General features: G+C 40.2%; 1 protein-coding gene across 1 annotated transcript; it reads right to left on the reverse strand.

Moving 5' to 3' along the window:
• Positions 1-64: 64 nt before the first annotated feature.
• tbc1d9 (TBC1 domain family, member 9 (with GRAM domain)) lies at positions 65-21,758 on the reverse strand. The gene is made up of 21 exons (XM_080029345.1): positions 21,073-21,758; positions 14,775-14,885; positions 12,938-13,056; positions 12,465-12,693; positions 11,836-12,097; positions 11,420-11,627; positions 10,490-10,696; positions 9,859-10,023; positions 8,995-9,145; positions 7,525-7,739; positions 7,091-7,208; positions 6,493-6,778; positions 5,838-5,967; positions 5,310-5,408; positions 4,960-5,028; positions 3,731-3,971; positions 3,440-3,505; positions 2,929-3,015; positions 2,616-2,684; positions 2,269-2,372; positions 65-1,926 (listed from the first exon to the last, which is right to left on the reverse strand). Exons 1-21 carry the CDS (start codon positions 21,191-21,193, stop codon positions 1,135-1,137), a joined length of 3,849 nt encoding a protein of 1,282 aa, XP_079885471.1. The 5' UTR covers positions 21,194-21,758; the 3' UTR covers positions 65-1,134.
• Positions 21,759-22,839: the final 1,081 nt, after the last annotated feature.

Consider the following 22,839-nt stretch of genomic DNA (forward strand, 5'->3'; position numbering starts at 1 on the left):
TCGATCATACTGTAGTTTTAATTAGATGGAGTGATACACACAATGCATCAGAATCCAGGGTTAAGTAAACACCTGGACGGTTCAAATAAAAAAATATTCACATTAAAAAAAAAAAAAGTTGAAAACAGCAAAGTAAAAAAAAAATGTACAGAGCAAAAAAAGTTAAAACATGTAAAAAGAAGAAAATAAAATCCTAAAACGAAAAGGCAAGAGTGTTTTAGTTTAGAGTGCAAACAACAATAGCAAATACATGTTAGTGGATCACATTATGCTGTAAACGTAAACAAGGTGCAGGCTCTCCATTCATTAGTGTAAACAGAGTCTCTTAGCACACAAAGAATCCTTTTAATTATTTACCCAGCGGGGTTTGAGTTCTTTTCTTCAAAGTGAAAAAAAAAAATTGGTGGTGTTGTTTTTCTGTTTCCATAAATACTTGTTTGTAGAACTTGTTTGCAATCAGCAGTAACAACTGCAGAAAACACCCTGTAGCAGTTACTGTGAACATAGAACATCCAGGTAGTCTTTAGGTAAGTGTGTGAACAAGAGAATGGTTTAGTTTGCACAATCACACATGGAAATTCACTTGATTGTTGAATTTGTATATCTTTGTTTTTTTCCTCCCTGTATTGTCATCCGGAGAGATTTAAATAAAGTAAAGAAGCAATAGTTTGACCAGATATAATGTTAGGTGATCGTACATAGACTTATCAATATCCCAGGTTAGTACTGGACTGTATCCGTGGACATTTACATCTACATCATTGCCTAAAGAGTACTAGAGAGATTACAATATTAACACCTATATGCATATTGTCTTATAAAGTACAGCTACTACATGTTCACACTGATTTCCTCGGAGCAAACCTTTAAATATTAACGTCCCGTCCTCTCTCTCTCGCTGGACAGAGTCGAGTGATTGTTATAATAAAAGTCTTTCACATCATCTGGTAAAATACATTGCCAAGAAGAGCAGTTTTTGGTCACATTCGTTCAAACTTGTCATACACACATTTTACATTAACCTTCATTGTCTTAAAACTCACAATTTTGACCATGTTTACACCAAACTACCTGGTAATAACATTTCCCTTTTAGAAGTCTTTTCGTGAAACCCTAATAAAAAAACAAAAGGCTTTAGCCGGACAGCGATATCTCATAGTCACTGGTGGACAGCAGGGGGCGCCCCACTTGACGCACATTCTTGGCGTTGGTTATACGCGCCGCCACCTCCACGGGCTTCTCGAAATAGCTCACGAGGGCCTGCTCGGTTAGCACGGACGCTAGGAACTGCTCAAAGGTAATGGCCCAGTCTTTATCGATGCTAGTGCTATGTGGCAGCCTTCCACCGTCGCCGCGCTGTAGATTACCCTGGTTACCGTCGTCGCTACGCACTAGCACCGTGTCGTCTGCTATGTCCTCACACTGCAGCTTCTCATCCAGCTCGTGGGACCCCGCGCTCAGCACAGAGTAAGACGACATCGACGTGTCATCTTTGGTTTCGTCATCCGATATTAACATGGCGGACGACGTGGCTGTGTCTTTGGGTGAAGAGTCCTCTAGTTTGATGTCTTGCATTAGTGGCAACTGCTCGTCGACTTTACCGTCTACGCAGTGTCCTGGCTTATTATCCACACCCACGGCAACCAAGGCGGCGGTGTCGTCGTCGTCTCCATGGTTATGCTGATGTAACACACCGTCCGGTACGATCTCATTGGAGGATGGGTTGGGTTCGGTGGAATCTCTGGGCTCTGATTGGTCCTCCATGTTGTGGTCCATTCGGCCGGAGGAGGAGCAGAAGAGCTTGCCCACCTCGCCCATCTCCAGCAGCAGACTGGTGACGGTGGCCGTGGCGTGGTACAGCTCCTGCTCAGACACGTCCTCACTGAACATGCTGTACAGCGTCTTACACAGCTCAATGAACTGGCTCTGGGGGTGGGGGGGGGGGGGGGGGGGGCAGAAGAGGTTAGTTAGTTATTTACACCACTGTAACTACTACTGAGTTTTTGAGATGCATACTGTTACTTTATATGTCAATTAAAGGTTACATTGAAATTTTCGCATATCCCCTCTAAAGTTACCACACTTGCAGGGTCAGCCATAGTACAGTGCTCCTGAAGCAATGGTAGAGATTGTGGGCACAGTAGATGTTATACTAGCCACCACTTTTTTTATTTATTTTTTTAAACAACTAACCGTCCGGTTCGGATCCAGGGATCGAACCAGTGACCTCATGCTTAACGGTCGGTTACTGTTTACTTGAAGTCTCACCTGATTGAGCTTGGGAAAGTCTTTTGTGTTCTCTAGCTTAGATTTGGTCTCCTGGTTCCACAGTTTCAGGTAATGGCGATATTCAGGCGTGTTCAGTTTCTTCACTGTAAGATGAACAGAGAAATAATTAATAAATAAAATAATAAATAAATTATTTCAACCACAAACTCATAGTCCCCAAAAGCTTGAAGATGTAACCAGTGTTTGCCTGTTTCTGTAATGCAATTAAAAACAAGACTTTATGATACAGGCGTTGAGCCAAATAAAACTAGACTATTAGCGTTAACTTATTTTACATCAATACCTTCAGGTTGTTACACTCCTTTTTGCAATTACTCACTATTTACCTTTTTCAGTCTTGAATGTAACTCTGACAAAGCCATCGTCCCTCTCACTCCTGCTCTTCGAGTCATGACCTGAGGAAAGAGAAGTTTGTTTTTAGTCTGTGGGAGGTATCTGTTTTCAAGATCAATACACATAACACTCTCCCCTTTAGATCACATGACATGGCCATAACCACAACAACAGCTATGCAAATATCAAGAGGACAGTCTAAAGCGCTTAATATTGTGAATTTGTCAGGCCTCAGACTTACATGATATACTGTATATGGTTATATTATTAAATGCAAAGTGTGAAAGGAGAGGAGGTAGCCATTACCTAAGGACGTCTCTGGAGTGATGTCTTCAAAGAAATACTGAGTGGCTTCAAACGCAGAATCTGGTTCTTCCTGTTCACGGGTGACTTCTGGGAGAGAAAAAAAAACAACATTATGTTAATCATTTTTTTGACGTTGGATTTTATACGAGCCTCTAGGGGTGATGCTCTTAACCACTACACCACGAGCCCCCCCCCCCCACCCCCACTTTGTCTAAATGTTAATAAAAGTCAAAGCTAAATATTCATGAAGTTAAGGACTGAATTTATAATACAGTACAAAATCCAGTAGTTGAAAATAAATTAATTAATTAATTCTGTCAGTTATTTCTCATAAAAAAAAAACATGCGAACAACGGTAATCTAGAGAAAGTTATTAACCTCCGAGACCAAGAGCTCAAAGCCTGACATTTTCTCTCTTTCCCCCTCCTCCTCCTTTCTTAAATAATCCTGCAGCACTGAAATGAGATATCGTCTGTAGATTCCTTAAGCAGCTTCTGCACTGCGAACTCACCAGGTAACACATGCATCTTGTAGAGGAGCTTCAGCTTGTCTGTTAGGTCCCCGTGACACAGAACGCCTAAAACACAACAACACGCTTTAGAGGTCGGACACATATGATCCGTTTCCAGACGTGTCGCATCATCTTTAATACAATAACACATTCAATTAAAATCGTGCAAAAAAAATCAATTTGTCAGGTGAACAGATATGTTTCAAACCATTGCTAAGAATATTTACAAAAGACACATATTTAAACACACACATACACACACACACACACACACACACACACACAACATACCCAGTCCGCTAATGAACTCCCTGAAGTTGATGAGGCTGTCTCCGTTGAGGTCTAGCAGACGGAAGAAGCGCAGAGCGAGGGGGTCAGAGTGCACTCCGTTGGCCCAGGGGAAGAGCAGGTTGAACAGGCCTCTGAACTGCTCCACGTCCATGCGGTACTGCTCCAGGTACGGCAGGCTGGGGTCATGGCGCTCTGTGGGGTTGCTGCTGCCGCCCCAGTAACAGCTGGTCAGGTGCTCCGCCTTAAAGACAGAGAAGAGAGGGGGGTGAAGAGATGTTAAACACTATATGCCCTTTTGTGATGATGCAAATGTTTGTTTGTGTGTTTTGTGGAAAAAAAATTAATAAAACAATGAACATATTGTGAAAAGGAAAAAGAAAAGGCACAATGCATATTAATTTTGTATTATTTTTTAAACCGTAAAAGAACATGACAGAGCTCTCTGCCAAGTGCACAATGAGAGCTAATATAAACGTCATGCATGACCAACTCCTCTGGCTAAAAGTAGATGAGAGGGTAAAAGCTTCCCTTCTCTCATTTGTGAAAAATATCAATGTACTCAAAACCCCTGATTGTTTGTATAGGCAACTCACACTCAGTTCTAATGCACACACATACCCCACTAGACATGCCACCAGTGGAAACTACACTATTCCACAAGCCAAAACAAATTCAAAACAACGTACAGTGTTGTATAGAGCTATGGTTGAATGGAACTCCCTCCCAGGGCATATCTCTAAAAATCTGAATAAAACTGGGTTCAAAAAACATGTGAAACAACACCTAATTGCTGTCCGCATTAGAGATTAGAGACCTGCTATTTTTATATTTTTAAATGCTTTTTGTTTTTTTTGTCTATTAATGGTTTCGTTCCTATATGTTTTGTGATTGTTTTTCTTTGTATACATTTATTTTTTTATTTTATTTTTTTATTTTATTTTTTTATTTTATTTTTTTTATATGTTTTTCTTTTTTGTATATGTTTTGTGTGGACCCCAGGAAGAGTAGCTGATGTTTCTGCATCAGCTAATGGGGATCCTAATAAAATCAAATCAAAATAAAATAAAATAAAATCAAGTGTGAAGAGATACATTTGAGAAATAAATGTGACTTAACTTATCAACAACAACCATTATTGGTACTGTGTGTAATATCGGAGTATTTAGAGGCATCTAGTGGTGAGATTCTAGATTGCGGTGGCCGAGCGGTGTGTGGGAGCAGTAACTCACCTTGAAGAGCACGTAGAGCTCCTCTAACTCGTCGATAGTGAAGGCCGTCTCCGTTACAATAGTCCTGACCTGAAACATGATAGAGTCACAATGAGTAGAAATAGAAGAGAGAGATTAATGTTGAGTGTTAGGAGATGGTTTCTAATAATGACATGTAGTTCATTTGGGTTCAAAGCGTCAATAGAATTTCACTTGAACCACAAAGAAAAGTAAAGTTGTCGTTTTGGTCCAACGTCTTAAACATCGTAGTAAATAACTACAAAATTAATATAGTGGAAAAACTGAAAGCATTTTCACTAAGATTTCGCCTAATTTCAGTATTAATAAAGAGAAAGTCTGTTGGCACTTACCACGTTGCGTTTAGTCGTATCTTCAATGGTTTGGATGACCCTCAGTCTCTGTTTGAAACGCATCTGTTCGATCACATCAGAACGGATTGAACCAAATTTCTGACACAGAAGGGAGAGAAATGTTGGTCAACCACGCTGTTATATAACGATAACACGTATATTATGAGGACGGATGGAGAGACAGCTGTGTGATTGTCATGGAAACAGCACGGCTTCTCTGTCAGATATGAAAAATCATATGCACTGAAAACATAGCGTTTTTCATTTAAAACTTAAAATTACAGCTTCCATAGGTAAATAAATGCAACTCTCACACACACACACACACACACACACACACACACACACACACACACACACACACACACACACACACACACACACACACACACACACACACACACACACACACACACACACACACACACACACACACACACACACACACACACACACACACACACACACACACACACACACACACACACACACACACACACACACACGACTATTTCTCAGGTGAAATACCTCGTAGGAGCTGCGGACCAGTTTGAAGATGTCGACCTCTGGATGTGGCTCTCCGTTGTCTGTGAGGAGGGAGTGCAGGTGGGGGATGGGAGGGAGGGTGCTGTCCTTATTGGTCACACTGTCCAAGTACCTGCAATATAAATATGATTCACCAAAATGATAATTATGAGAATAAAGTAGTCATTCCATGAGAAAAAAAGTTTAATTATATAGGTTTCGGCAGTGTTAGTTTGAAGAAATATCGTATTTTCGTATAAAAATAAGGATAATGGAGCGTGTTGTGAAGTTATGGACTATATTCTTTCACAAATAAGGAAATGCTTAATCTTTTGGCAAATCAGTCACACACGTTATATATTTCTGTTGACTGTGTGTGGCATGGCCTGACATTTTTTAGGGTATACTCTAGTTCTAATAATAAAAATCACAACTTTAAAATCCAGTATCCATATCTATCTATCCTTTTAAAAATAATAATGAATTGGATATTCTAGCCACTCAACGCGCTTCACAGGGTTCCAGGTTCCATTCCTTCACACAGAACAACCATGACACAGGTGGCAGGGCGGGGATCGAACAGCCAACCCTTCGATCATTGGCCGACCCGCTCTACCACCTGAGCCACAGTCGCTCCCCCTCTCTGCCCCTCCATTACCTGCCCAGTACGGTCATGGCCTCCCCGTCGTCCTTGCAGCCCAGCAGCTGGTGGATGTTGGCGTGCAGCACGGACAGCGCCAGCTGGAAGATGACCTTGATGCCGTCGTAGAAGAAGCAGTCGACCACCACCACGGCGCTCTCAAAGGGCATGACGGACAGGAAGAGGGTCAGGAACCAGGACAGGGAGATGGTGGAGATCACACCCAGGTCCTGCATACAGTCGTACAGCTGAGGGACGTACTCACGGGCCAGCTCCTCAAACACACCCTGGTCCACTAGGGCTCCTGGGGAAGAGAGAGAGAAACATTGGAAAAATAAGACCTATAATTAATAATTGGATAGATGTTACAATGGATATACAGTATATATTATGGAAAAGGTTGAAATGTGTAGCCTTATGTTAAAAATCAAAAGGAAATTGACATAATACTGAGAGACAATGCTTTTTTTTTTTTTTTTTTTTCAATTCCCATAATCTTGGCTTTGCACAGCTATTCTTTTAATAACTGTCTAACCATTTGTAATGTCAGTATAATATGATTAAAAAAAAAATTCAAATAAAAAATACCCTCAAACACAGGCGCACACATACTGACCTACGACCCTGGTGTTGTAGTAGTCGGGCAGCATCCTCTCACAGAACGCCACCAGCAGCCAGAAAGCCTCTTCCTCTTTGGCGTAGAGCAGCAACACTGACGTCACAATATTCATCGCCTGTGGTTGTCATGGTAGAAGATAAAAATGTAATTATTTTCGATGACTGCAAAGGTTTCAGCCAGTGCAAAAGCAAAATATGTTGTAACTTCTGCTTTATTTAAGGGCTTAGTGTCCCCAAACAACGTATCTATTACCACACTCATCACAGTAAACATCAACAAGTGAAAACAGGAACAAAAAAACTCAAAACTACGGAAGCCCAGAGGAGCTTACACACAGCCAAATTAGAAAGAACAATTATCTTGATCATTTTCAGGCTTTTCACATACAGTACATGTTCACAATACTACAAAGAGAGAGTGTGTGTATCTACCTGACAGTATCCGATGTTGGGGTTTCTGAATGCGTATGCAGTCAGCACCCTGCGCAGCGCGGCGATGCCCATCTCATTCTGAAAGGCCGGGTGTTCAGGGAGAGAGCGGTGAAGGTCTCTTTCGATCTCCTCCGTGGCCAGGTTGTATTTACCCATGGACTTCTCCACCAGGTCTTCATAGTAACCGGTATGGGTGGACATCTCGTTGATTGCTCCTATGAAAAAAAATTCAAATTGAAAACGCAAAAGTTTAAGTCATATATCCTTAAGATGACCACAAGAGATATAGAAGCAGTGTATGTGATGGAGCTGGTAACATGAGAAGGATTCATATTTGAATCCTACAAGATGAGCTGAAAAAGTAGAACACTATTAGGCCTATATAAATACTGTAGACATGTAATACACGCAAACAAAAAGCATGAGAACAAAATTGAGAAATTGAGCTTCTGTGTTTGAGAGAGCATTGTGTCCACAATGTTTAGATTTTAAATAGTAAAAGGGAACCTGTTCACTGGTTAAATGGAACTTTATTTTACTGTGTGAATAAATTAAAATAATAAAAGATCTTGTTATCCAAACACATCGGTATCACATGCTTATTCATCTCACCAAACGGGTTTCTTACAACCTTTGTTCTAAAAAAACACCAAATAGTTTTTAAATAAGCATGGGAAATATTTTCCTTGTAGCAGATGAGTGTCAGGTGTAAGTGAGTGTAATGCAGGTGAACGTAACGCAGCTATGACAACAGCCAGGTGAGCTGTAAGTGGGTCAGTGGGGAGAGAGGGAGGAGCCTATTGTAACCCTTCTCATGTGAATGATGCATGACTGTTCATGTAAACAGGGAAGTCTGGAGCTTGTGCATGTTGCATACCTGAAAGACTAACAGTCACAAGACACATGTCATCTATCTAGGCTTAGTGGCTAGCTTAAAATGTTGTGTTGTAAGTAACAATCACAGACATTTTTTATAGATATTAAAAATAGCTTACGTAGGTCTTCTTCTGATTTATCTGTTTATGTAATTGCACACTAACACAATAACACTGATGCGACTCACTGGATACAACATGTTAAACCAACAATTTAAATTTACAAATAGTAATAAATAATCAAAACACATTTTGTTTTAGCACATTAAAAAATGAATCCGACTCGGGTCAGTTCTCTGCATGTCCTCCCCTCTTTTCCCCATTTCAACTCTGTCTCTCCAAAAATTTGTCTAATAAAATGCAGAATCCCCAAAATAATCTTAAAAAAAAGTTAGCATTTCTGCCTATTTCTCATTGTGCTATTAAATTGCTAATTTTGTTCTCACATGGTGTATTAGTCAACAGGGTTTCGGGGTGTCATAAAATAAGAATGTGTTGTTATGATCAAGCGTGAGCAGGTAGTAAGCAGGGTGTGGTCGCATTACGTAAACTGTATACTCAGAGTGTGTTGTGTTTATTTGAATCATTTCCTCACCGGAGAACAGCAGCCATAGCTCTCCCCTCATGCTCTCAGGAATGCCCTTGAGGACCAGCTCCTTGGTCTTCTCAGTGCGGTACATACACACGCCCTGTCCAAACTCTGTGAAGTGATTCTTCCACGCCTGCTCCTTTAAGAACTCTTTAGCCTGAGCAGAGAGGGGAAAAATATGACTTGAAAGGCAGATGATCAAGATGACCCTCAAGCAAAGGAGCATTAATACTGTTATATTGTTTCATTCAGGGTCGCAGTCCCATTGATTTCAGTACACACAGTGTTCTAGGAAAATTGTCTTACAAATCAGCAATTCTTCATGCAGTTTAATTCCAGTGGGATGTAATGACGTAAAAAAATGCAAATTATTGAAAGGGCAAGCGAATAATGTACAATGTGATTACTTAGAATCTATAACCTTATTGTTCATTGTTTTGTATTATTATAATTTTTTTTTACTGTTAACAATAATTCTTTTTTACATACTTTATTTTTTGTATATATTTTCAGGTTACATTTGAATAAATATTTTCATGACCTTGCGTTTGACAGGTATGTGTTCCTATCTACCTTTGTTTTAGGGGGAACACTTAAGTGGGGGACAGTGTAGAGAGGGACCGGTCATCTAGTGTACAGTTTTGCCTTGTTGGTCAACACTTTTGTGAGTCATTTTTTGTGTGTACTTATTTTGTAACCAGATAATACCCACACACAAGAATTGACCAAAGAACACTACAAATCTGAAAACAAAGGTTACAAATCCAAGACTAAAAAACAGCCTTTAACAGAGTATTGCTATTATTAGATAAGCATGCTTGAAGAGATTAAACATTTTAATTGTGCAGGACAAAGAGTGCATTAACCCACCAGTTTGGGGTTGAACTCCTCCGGTGAGCGTCGGCGGTACATGGTCATGAGGGCCTGTGTGGCTGTGGGCACACTGCTGTCGTTCAGGTTGAAGGTTCTCTCGTTCTCTGAGCCCAGACTGTGAGGAGGGCTGCTGGAGGCCAGGGAGCCATGCTGAGAGTAAACCTGGAGGGGGGTGGGGGCACATTATGTTAGATGGATATTGTCACCACTGGGGATGAGACCTATACGATATGTTGGGATTGTGGATACTTATTTCTTTACACTTTCTCGCACTACTACAAATTAATATATTTTCTTTACACTTACCAAACAAAAACCCTGAACCTGTTTAAAGCAGTTCAAATAAATGGGTTCTACATTTAAAACCATTTTGCCCTTTTACATTAGAATTGCTTTGTTAGACTTGTTACACATATTATCACTACCAAAACCTTTAAAAAAAAAAATGATGATATTGGACAATATTGCATCGGGCAATATCAAAAAACCAAGATATCGGATTCAGATTGGAACTGAAAAATAGTGGATCAGTGCATCGCTACTCACCACCAAGATAATTCACATCATTTTCTAGATTTTGCACATAAGTTAACTCTGTGTTTAATCAAGAAACAAAGCCCCAGTGTACCTCGTCGTCTGAGCTGTTGAGGCTGCCGGTCAGCTCTCTCTCCAGGGAGATCTTGGACGTGGTCTGCTGCAGGAAGTCAGAGATCCTCTGGACCAGGAAGTCTCTGTCCTTCAGGTTAGCGAAGAGGAACGTCATTCTGTTCTTAGTGCTGATGGACAGAGGGCTGGGCAGCACGTTGGAGCTGTCCGCCTTCTCCACGATGGTTACCTGGAAGCAAGGCAGTAAAAAACCTCAGTCAACAAAAACAAGGCAAGTTTATTTATATAGCACAATTCAGACACAAGGCCATTCAAAGTGCTTTACAGGGGCAAGATTAAAAAACACAATACACATTAGAAAAGCGAATGAATAAAACATTTAAAAGCAAATGAATAACATTTAAATTAAATTAAAATTACAGGTTAAACAACAAGGCAATACATGACAAGGTTATTACATCGTCCAGCCCTTAAAGGTATTTTATGGATGTTATGTTATAGACTGTGAAGTTGCAGTGACTTCCTGTTTAAATTTTTTGGTTGATTCTGATTGGAGGGCAATTAAGACATTACTAAAGTCTTCACCACAGACAACATTTTAATAGTTGAACCCCTGTTAAAGTAACTACGAGGAACTTTTTAATATTTTTGAAGCAGTCTAATTTTTCCTCCGATGGTCATAAATAACATGTAACAGCTAAGAAGCATCATTGAGAAGAACGCTATTTTTATCATTTTTTTCTTAATTTCTATGTCGGGTACGCTCACCCAGGAAAAACAGCTGGCTTCGTAAAAAACACTACAGCTTTTGTGTGGCTAGAATTAACACAAACTGAAAGTTCCTGGTAGCCATAAATTTTTTATTTTATTTCTTACGGCATTTGTTAATCTAATTTAAAAAACATGCCTGCAAGCTGCTAGTAATGAAAGACATTTGGACAGAATACTTCACCTCTCTTAATGGGATGATGAGACTGCACAGTGTCTCTTCCTTGCTGGTGAAGCAGATGTAGTTGGTGGAGACAAACATCTGTCCCAGGATGTGCATCTTGTTGAAGGGCGTCCACAGTGTGCAGTCCGTGTGTCCGTCCAGTTTCTCATCTTTGGGTAAACGGAAGAGCGCGCGGTAACGCTCACTCTTAGCCCGAGCATCCAAATCCCTACAGGGTGAAAAATGCAGTCGTATTAAATGAGAGATTTTTTACATAAAATGTCTTGACCAAACACAATTAGTCGTTCTGGATAACCAACTACTCTACTAAGCATGACACCTTAATGTTTCCATCGATCGTGTGTCATAAACAGACTTTAACAACTGCATTTATTATTAATGACGTTCATAATCATAATCGATCAGTTTTTTCTTGCCTCTTTAGTGCCGACACCTTCTTGGGAGATTTTTTCTTGAGCTTGGGCAGCGAGCGGTCCTGTTCAAAGCCCTTGTTGTCCAGCAGCTGCCTCATAGCGATGTTAGCTAGCTGCTCCGCTAGCTTGAAGGTCTCGTTGATGTTGAGGAAGACAGAGAAGACGTGCTCGTTCAGGCGCGTGTTCACCTTGATGGCATCAGGCATCAGCAGAGTGGCACTCTTCTCCAGCTGGGTGATGTCCGCCCAGCGCACCACAAGTTTAGCTGAGAAATGAAGACAGCAGCATTACTATACAAGACCAATCAATGGACTATTACATTTAGCAGTTGCTGCAATTTTTTCAGATATCCAGATTTGTTTACATTTGTAAAATATGACATTCTTGTAATTGTAACAATTCCTTGTGAAAAGTCCACATGGGTCTGTTAATTTAAGACATGTTTAGATCTTCTAGCTGGATTGTGTTTTTTTTGTTTATGTATGACGTGAAGAACAAATTGGAACTCAACAATTGCAATTGCAATTTGATTTTTTTTTTTTTTTTTTTTTTTTTTTTTAATTTAAATATTTGTAAAGGCAATATAAAACATACACGTAAACAGTAAATGACTGTGTGAAAGTGATTCCAACCTTCTTTTCCTAGTAGGTATGAGTAGAAGCAGACGTGGTTGATGCTGAGGTAGAGCCAGCCCTGTCGAGGCACTTTGCCCTTCCAGTAGCTGCAGGAGTAGTAGTTGACCAGCTTCTCCTCCTCAGGCATCCCAAACAGCTTACGGAATTTAGACGTGGCTTCTTTAAACTTGTCTGTGTCGTCGTCCTCTTTCACATCATGGTTCTTGTTGTATTCTGCGATGATGCCCTGAAGCAGGACGCATAGAGGATGTTTAAGCACGCCTTCTAATCAAATGATTAAAACAACTACTGCTCAAACATGATCTGGAACATGTTTCTGTAGCATTTTTTATAATTCAACATGTCTCCATTAATGGGTACAATGTGAAAAAAATTAAAAAAATATGTCCTTTTTTGTTATTCTCTTTTTTAAATTTCGACTCTGAAAAGAAAAAAATCCATTCATATTTCATTTGACAACTTGTTTTTACCTGGACCTTTCCTTTGACAAAGGTGGTGATGTCGTTCTCATTCTCAAAGATGGAGAGCGTCTGCAGCAGGTTGTGTTCCAGCCACTCCCAGTGCTCCGTGATCTCTTTACGGGACGTTCCTACAGACCAGCGGGAGGGGGAGTTTAGGCAAGGCAAGGAAAGTTTATTTATATAGCACAATTCAGATACAATTCAGGCCACTCAAAGTGCTTCACAGGGTCACAAAATATATATATATATCTCTCTCTCTCTCTCTCTCTCTCTCTCTCTCTCTCTATATATATACACATACTTCATAAGTTGGATATATATATATATACGCACAGGAGGAGCTCGGTGGTGTAATATGACATAAAGAACTGGAATTTTAGACATGATTTAGAAGCAGGCCACTTGTAAATATCTAAAAAAAATCAAGCTGCAAAATATCCAGTGTATTTTTTTCCAGTCCGTTGGGAAAACCCTCTTTAACTCGCTCAGGATCAGTGCTCAAGTCAAATGTCAAATGTAAAGAGAAAAATGAAATGCACATCTGCCATATTATGTTTAAACAGCAAAACTAAAAGGACCATTTTGTTACTGTAATCACGGATCACTGGGGTTAAAAGTAAAAACAGATTCTTTCTTCTTTAGCCGCAGGATAAAATTGATTGCAGTAATGGCTTCCACTGTGGACCATTATCCCTTCAGTGAGTGAGTGCACGTTCACTGAATTAGCTTTTCCTTCCAGAGCGCTCCACTCTCTTTCTCTTGGCTGAGGGAGTAAGGAATGGGTAAGAGAGGGAGGCTTGGTGATCAATTCCCATTCCAAATCCAGGCTAGTCTTTTGTAGGCCTCCATTTCAGAATGGTAAGACAAATGTTACTCATTTTGGTGTACACATTTAGTTGGGGGCCTGCAGAATTAAATACAAGGTTGCACATATCAGCTCAAATCTAATTTCCCCTGAGCTCCCACATACAGTATATGCAAAGACAGCATTAAACTAATAGTAGCGCACAGCACACGGGCCAAAGCACACTGACTGGACTGTACTGTTGCTCAGGTTTGTGGATGAATGAATACTCAAGGGACATCACTGGAGTCTGTCTCTGCAGCCTCGAAAGGCCAACAACCTATTTCCACATATGTATAATACTCCCCAACACATGTAAAGTGTAAACAGAGTTTGATGTTTGGAAGAAGAAACGTTCCCCTTTACGCAGACGTGCATATTAATTTAATTTCCTAGTGCAGAATGATATTTTTCTAACACTTTAAGACCAAACGCTTCATTGAATTACAGAAAATATAAGCAGCAGTGTATTGATAATAAAAGTATCTGGGTTTTCTTCGACATATGAAAGCTTTTCCTATATAGCTGGGATCATTCCTTTTTCAATGACACAGGAAAAATGTAAAAGAAAATTGTGCTGCATAAACCAGAGTTAATCCATTAGTTTGGATGCTAATTAGCATGATTTACTGAAACACACTTAGTAGCAGTAAATGGAGATACCAATTGAAGTGTTGCATATGTAGAACATTCAGATGACATTCTCTGGCCAAGCAGATGACATGAAATGACACATTCCTGTTAATCCTGCCTTTTAAAACCAATGGGGCATGATGTAATGTTTGGCATTTGGGAGCTATAAAGGCCTCATGTGTTGAGTGGTGTGGCTGGGGGAAGGGTCTTCACTGCACACATAACCCATAGTCCATACCTGTGTAACTAATATGTGCAGATGTTAGAACCTAAAGTATATATACATAGTGCAGAAACTGAAAAGAAAGTTGACTTTGAAGTTATGAAAACACCAAAAAAACTGAATTCTCAAAAAGCTTTTGCACATACCATGAGCGATGGTCCAGTAAACTAAAGAGTCTGGGGTCTGGTATAGGATCCTATAGGGGGCCATCCGAGCACTGGAGTCCAAGACCACATCCAGGGTCCCCACTAGCAGACCTGTTGAAGCCCAACATACTGTATTAAACACTGAGGAATACATACCTAATTGTTTGTTTATCACAGAGGGCAGAATAAAGAACGTATTGTGTTCTGTCCAAAAACTATCAAAACGATCACACATTACTTAGGTTATCTCATGACGCAGGTTGAAAAATTAAATGTGTTCAGCTGTGAAACAAAAGCCCACACAGATATGCAACAACCATATATGGCCATGTGAGAAGTACAAGACAAATTTAGTACATTAACACCTTCAGGCCAATCTATGTTTAAGATAAGGGGAAATCAAAATCATAGGGGGAAACCCATGACTTGATGCAGTTTAAGATTCGATTGTAAGAAAAAACAGCTGGTGGGTTCAACGACGACTCTCTATCTTTATATCTAAATGCATTACAGATGAATGACTCTGGTTTAGGCTTAATTATAGTTATTGTGGTGTGTGAATTTGCTTGGCAGAGAAGCTGATAAAAGGCACAACTATGAGAACATATTTAAGGATGAATATATACAGCTTAGGTGTTGAGAGCCATGTTGCAAGTTTTAAAAAATACCCAGCGTTTCTTTGTATGAGAAAAATGTTGCCACTTTGCAAGAAGCTGCTGCACTGTCTGCTGCTTTGTCTTGTAGACGTGGGTGATGTACAGAGCAGCGTTAATGGTTTCACATTATTCCATTCATCAGAGAGCAAATGCAGGGAAAGCACAAAACTGCTAGCAAAGAAAAATGTTTTTCCCAAGTATACTGTATACTGCCTCATACATCTGAGCAGCTTTTTATTGAATAGTGTTTTCCCACTTGATCAAGTGACAACATTAAAGTGCAATGTAAGCAGTCAGCTTGCATAGCTCATGACTCTCCCACAATGCAGGGAGGAAATGGAGAAGTTGCTCACAGCCGGAAAATATAAAATAAATTGTGCATGGAGTTGGAACAGCTGCAGAAAGATCATTTTTATGCAAAGTATTCAAGTATATGTGTTTTTTTTTGTACAAAAGCTGCAAAATATACCTATCATACTGATTAATGTGTAGCATTTTTGGGACACAGCAATGGTTTTAAAATATCTAAAACATATCAACTAAAAATCTACTTTGTATTCGTCTTATGAGCAAGGGGAAGCAGTCAACGCGTTCACTAGGCCTAAAGCATTCCCACAATGCTCTTCAGTGTTAGAGACTGCTGCATGTAAACAGAAACCTTGTTTACAAGAAGACTCCGCAGGGAACCTTTAAAAAACAACTGACTTTCTAAAAATATTTCATTTGCAGATGACTTGTTCATAAATCTAAGAGCAGTAAGTTAACAACTACAGAGCCTTTTGTGAAGAGTTCCTTGAAAGTTTTGACACAATCGTTTTGTACATCAGAGCCCTGCGGTTATCCATTGCTGGCTGTGAATGCTCTCCTTGGTTCAGAGTCGACATGATAGATGTTAAAAATGCAGCGAGAGTTAGTTATTTTCGCACAGAACCTAATCAGGGCAAAGACAGGATGAGTCACCCAGACAGAGGATGAGGGGGAGGAGGGAGCGAAGATGGAGTGTTTTTTGGTTATTTTTAGATGAAAAGGCGTCTCAAAGAATGGAATATGACATAAATAATAAAAAATACAGTCAAACAAGCTATAGAAATTACATAATGGATCATACTAACGAGAGAGGCCACTGCCTTTTGAAAATATGATTGCCAGATTGAATAACAGCCAAGCCGAAACTAGCCAATTAGGAAAAAATTTCGCTCTAAAAGAAGGTGGTGTGCCTTAAGAGAGTGCATATGGACATGCTATGTTTGTAGGAATGTGTAATATGTGTAATTCTGTTAAGGTATTTTCACAGCAACTAACATGGAGTATTGGGTTTCAGTATGTGTATTTTATTAGGTGGATTTGTAAACTGTGTAGATCTATGTTAAAAAATTTAAAAAAAACTCAAAACGACAAAAAGAGAACATAAAGTCCATTCCTCATCAAATTTCCTCTTTACATTCCTATGTTGCTTGAGAAAAAGCCACGACGAAGCAACTGAGGCCTCCATAAACAGCTGCTAGACAATGATCTCTACAATTGACTTACAGTTGGACGGTGAGTGCCACGTCAGATGCAATTAACTAAGAACCCTGTCATGAGAACAGCTATGCATACATGAATAATTATCCCACTTGTTTTCACATTTCATACCCACTTAACTCTATCCCCTGGGCTGACGAAATCAATAAGAAGGCATTTGGCTTTAGTCGAGTAATCTCACTGAAACTAATGAGACAATTCAGCTTGACACTTGATTCTGGTTTAGTCCCTTTTGTGAGAGACTAACAAGTGGTGTGTGAGTGTGAAGTCGACTTCCTCTTTAAACTAAAGAAAGTCACAAGGTTAAAAAACTTCCAACATTCACACACAGCCAGTTGTCCAGTTAACTTGCCCTCTCAAAATAGTATCAACTAAAATACAAAAGTGCGACTATTGCTTTTTAATTCAATTCTCGTGGGTGATACAAATTCATAAAAAGCAGCGAATTTTGGACTTTAGTTGTTCTGCATGGGGTGAATGTGTCAGCCTACGACGTGTGAGCTGAGGTTAAACTGTGAAACTGAGGGCTGACGAACAACAAAAGGAGACCGCTGAAAGGTGTCAAACCAGCATTTTCCTCTTCCAGTAAGACAAGGAGAGAAAACCCCCCAAAATAGACAGAAATAAAGCTGTTTGTTTGATATTGTGGTTTTGAACACAAGTGTTGTTGTTAGTGTACAAACGGGGACCTCGGGCATCACATGATTCTGCAGCGTTTACTCATCAAAACCAAAAAATCCATGTGACCTTTTTTTTTTTTCCAATTCACACCTCTGCGTTTACAGAAGTAATTTCCCTAAATGAGTGGGTGGTGCATGGCCTACAAAACAAAAACAATCCAGACCTGTAACAGTGCATGTTCAATTTGTTATCGCCAGAGCAAAACAAATTGCATTATCTGAAAGCAAGGAACAAGAGACCAAGGCAACAATATAAGAAAAAAGCTACTTGGTTGGTGTAACTTTTTTTTACTTAACACTTGAAATAATGAGGGAACTTGCAAAAGACAATGTAGCATTTAATTTTTACCTCTAGAGATTTCAATAAACTCTAATCATTTTCTTTTATTAAAAGTTTTTTTTTATTTTTAACAAAATGATGGGGTTGCAGCTGACATGCACATTTAGCACATGTAAAAAGGTCCACACTCTCCATTAAACTTAAATCAATATGGTTTCAGATGACAGAAACCTGAGACAAGCCTGGGTCATCATCGTCACCATCATGTGCAACTTTCCCCGCCTGCACATACAATGAAATGCATTTTATAGCTTCTCCACCATTCCATGTCTACGTATACTGAGATTAAACTTGAGTCATAAAGTTCAAGATAACTAGGTGGCCTACATAGGACAGGGTCAGCCTACGTCTGGCATGACACACTACAGTAATTATAAGTTGGATTGTGAAATATGTTTTTTTAACCATGACTCAAATTATTGTGTAATTTAAGCACAATTGTGTCAAGTTGCCTAACAATAGAAACGATGGCCTGATTCTGATATTACTTACAGCCTTGTGAATCTAGGTTTTTGGTTCTGTGTTCATTTATATTTCTCTGAAGGTTTTCGGAAAAAATAATAATAATTTATGTCGCCATATAAACAACAAAAGGACCCTTGGATGTGTCGATGCCTTTCAAGTGTCTCTGCAGCTAGGCGTCTGCACCGTCCTACAAAATAAAGTACGACGTGCAAGCTAAATGTTTAGATAAGGCTGTAAGTGACTGTTAAAGTAGCTTATCAGGGTTGAACGCGTCATGCAAATTATATTACACATGAAACTGAGCTGGCACTGATAGTATGGATAAATGTGTTCATTGCTGTATGTTTACATCCAGTGTTTCTCGTCAGTTCCAGACGATATTATTCCTCAGGTTTTCTACGAAGCAACTTCATGAATACTGCAACGACCATTTTCTGATCAAGCAGGTACACTTCTGATAATTTTTCCCAATGATAAATAAATGAGAATCTGTGTAAAAACAAGTGAGTAGCAGTTCTGTGATATGCGTTTACTTCACTAAACCAACCACCCTGTCCCTGTGCCAGCCTCTTGACCTACAGCCCTGTGAGGTTATTATGCAGATTTCTGCCTGACTGTGTAAAACGCTCCGTCATGGCACAGCCCATGGTCTCCTCTCTCTCTCACTCTCTCTCTCACTCTCTCTCTCTCTCTCTCTGGTAGAAATGCTTGTGAACGGTGCCAGGATCTCTGGGCACCGAGCCCCAACTGGCACCCAGCACAGGCTCAGCCTTTACATAAGAATGATGACATCATCGCCTATAGCAACACTTAGCGCACGTTGTGTTGCCACGGTGAGATCCCACCAGAGACTGAGAGAAAAGGAGGCCGTGTGGCTTAATTTGAATTATTAATATGAAAAGAGTGTCAAATCACAAATACTGGATTGTGAATATTTAACTTGGTTGTATGTCAAGTCTGAAACCAAACAAAACCTTATTGTTTACCACAAGCGTTTATTAGACAGACTATGGTTGGCGGTAAATATGATAATATAAAGAAAAGATTGTTGCTATAGCCCTTTAAAATCTGTGTGTGTATTTTGCCACTGCTGCTTTATCTCAAGTAGCCATTGCTACATTTTGTGAGGTTAAAAGCAAAAAAAAAAAACGGTTGGGAACTGTACATATCAATATCAATACATACAATTAGAACATTTGCATGATAGGAGATTCAAATCTGTTTATCTATTCATATCTCCAACTCCTGACTGAAGACAGGTCATCGTCGGCACACAATTGACCCTATTGGTGTTAAACCTCAATGACCAGTAACACAACGAGTGAAAAATCATCAGCAGGGAACAGAAACTGATCAACACTGATGAGACATCATTTGCACTTGAATTGTGTGTATACCACGTGATAAACATGAATGTCTGGACCTCAAACTGGTGCTCAAAGAGGATGAACAGAGTCTCATCTGTTAAACCTAACTGTGTGTGCACTGTTTGATAAACTGCAACCAGCTTATTCCAGGTCTAGTAATGGACCACATTTCAAACTTGTGAAAGAAAACAGGACAGCAGGCTTTTGACATATGAACTCCAGCCAGTCATTTCAATAACCTAGACCCCCTCATAGTCCTCCTGGGTCTGCTGTTGTTGCTTGGCCCATTTTGGACGCAATAAGAAAGAGGGAGGAGTTGGAGTGAGAGAAAGAAGAAGGGGAATGATTCAGCATGAGCAAGCAAACAGACCACGTCTCTGGCTGGCTGTCTAGATAGATAGATAGATAGATTCTCTGTTGTTGAGCCTCCAGTGCCCTTGGCAGCTGTACAAGAAGTGCTATTGTGTGCATTGTGGTGGGCCTATGGCTGAAGGCCAAGGGCTGGTCTCAGTCATGTTTTAACACAGAGCAGACCATCATATGAACTCATTTCAGGAGGAAATAACAGGATTAGGCAGCAGGGGTGCTGGAGCGTGTCCCTTAAAAGGTGGAGTCTGCAATTCTGGATAACGTTTGTTGTCAAAATCAGTTGATATCCCCTCACGATCCACTATACTGGACAGTGCGCTGGAAAATAAATCCAGTGTTAATACACAGCATAGGCTCTGAAAAACTGGTATGTTGGGGGACACCTTTGTTTACATATCCATTGTTTACATACCAGTTTACAGAGGCTAGGCTGTGATTAAACGTTGGATTTTTTCAGGGCAAGCACAGTACAGATGAGTAACGGATCGTGAGGAGATATTCACTGATTTTGACCATTTGACAACAATGATTCTCCAGAATCACTGACTCCACCTTTAAATGTTTTTTGTTTAAATGTCAACACACTGGGGCAAAGGTTTAAGCTGACAAGAATGTGATTAAATCAACTAGTACAGAAATCCCGGGCATTTAATTATTTGCTTATAGTAAACACCTCCAAGGTGAGAGGCCACCTGTGGCAGCTGATAGGACAAGTCATGTGATCCTCCTCACGTCACATTATCCACCCGAACCAACACCAACACCACGCCTACCTGGCATGGACTGTCAATCAATCAGCTCTCACCTTTATCAACGTCAATAATACGTCATATTTAGATGTACAATTAGGCTACAATATATCGCTCCTTGATAATAATAATAGCCTATAAGACTTACCCGCCAGTCCTCCGCCTCCATCCCCGTGGCCCTTCCGCTTCTGTAGGATGAAATATGGATTCGCTCTCTCGGTGATCCATAGCGCGCCCGCCAGTAACACATCTTCGGGACTGACCCACATAATTCTGCTGCTTATGTTTAAGGGGACATTGAACAGACTGGACAGCTGACAGCGACCACTAAAACCTGGGTGTGTGATTGTGTCCAGAGGAGGCTATTCAATTATTTAAAAAGACCGATGAAGGCCTGATATATCCTCATCGACCTCTCCGAATATCGCCTACTAAAGGAGAGTGAAAGAGGCGCTTGCTTGCAAGTGTTGCTATAATTGAATACCTTGCCAGGCAAAATGGAGGAGGTATAACGTGCACACAAATCCTTCCCTTGCAGCGCTAGCGTCTTGAGTGCAGCACAGGCTTTTAAATAAATTAATTTCCTCTGGGGTTTGGTGGGCTGCAGTCAGTGCTGGATCAGCCTTTGTTGTCCATGCTCCTTGTTTTTTGGCAGGTGCGATAATGTCTGCGCCAACGTTTGTGTTGCTGTTGCCGTTGTTGTTGTTGTTGTTGAGCGCAGAAGAAGAACGTGTCAAAGTCGATTAAAATCAACAGTAAAACAGTTCGTGTGTCCTCCCAGCTATAGAATGTCTGCCCGTGTACTGAGGCAGAGACGAATCATTTAGCAGTGAAGCCGACAGTAACGCAGAGAGATGTGGTCCTGTACGCTCCTGCGCCGCCACTGCCGCACGCAAATATAGAGCGAGCAGCGCGTCACAGGGCTGGCCAGCGCGCTACGTCACCCCACTGTGAGAGGAGGTGGAGGCACGTGGGCAAATAATGAATGAATTTAAAAACATTGACAGACTCAGGTTATCAGTTATTGTTATCAGTCCGACATGGATCTTGACTCTTGAATCATTTTCAGTTGATTTGGTAAACACAGTGATAAGCAGTGAAGGTCTGCCCACTCGTTCCACTGTCGGTGTCACTCATGTTATGGAGTTGTGGCTTGTGGACTACTGTAATTCTACAAACATTTAGGCCTATGGCAGCTGGAAACTCCTGATATTCAACATAAACATTTCCTGTGCTTTGTTTCCTCCTTTGAGCCTGTCAAACAGCACCATTGCCAGAAGGCAAATGGTAAGGAGTGGGCTGCAAACAAAATGTGGTTGTGTTTTATTACAATAAAATAAAATAAATATCTTAATGGCTAATTTTTTCAAACAAAGTTGTAAACTAATTCAGAAAATTACCACAAAGTTGTTGCCACATAAACATTAGACCAGTGGAGACTGAAAAGTTAAAGTTGGTAAACCAGCCTTATACTAATAGCCATACTGCATAATATTAGATTTGTGCATATTATTTGTATTTGCTAATGAATCAAACCAATTTTCCTCAGGGGATACAGTTATATATCTATCTAACAATTATAAAAGGATGTTAGCAAACTTATAAATTAGCTTATATACAGTAAATTATAGGAGATTGATAGGCACAGATAAACATGTATGACTACACACACAGACACAGAAACAGTCTATGACCTAGTTGTGAGAGAGACAGCAAGAGAGAGACAGACAGAGACAGAAAGAGAGACAGAGAGAGAGAGAGAGAGGGGTTTTCTGGGTTTCCTGCACTTTGAGGCCTTTTAAAAACAGGATGCAGGAAGAGGGAGAGTAGAATGTTATTCGTATATTGACTCAGATTCAACCCAAACGTTGCGGCCTCGGGTGCTTGTTTACAAACTTTCCCCTCCGCTGAACCT

This window comes from Ammodytes marinus, assembly GCF_949987685.1.
Source record: "Ammodytes marinus genome assembly, chromosome: 6".
Lineage (NCBI taxonomy): Eukaryota > Metazoa > Chordata > Actinopteri > Uranoscopiformes > Ammodytidae > Ammodytes > Ammodytes marinus.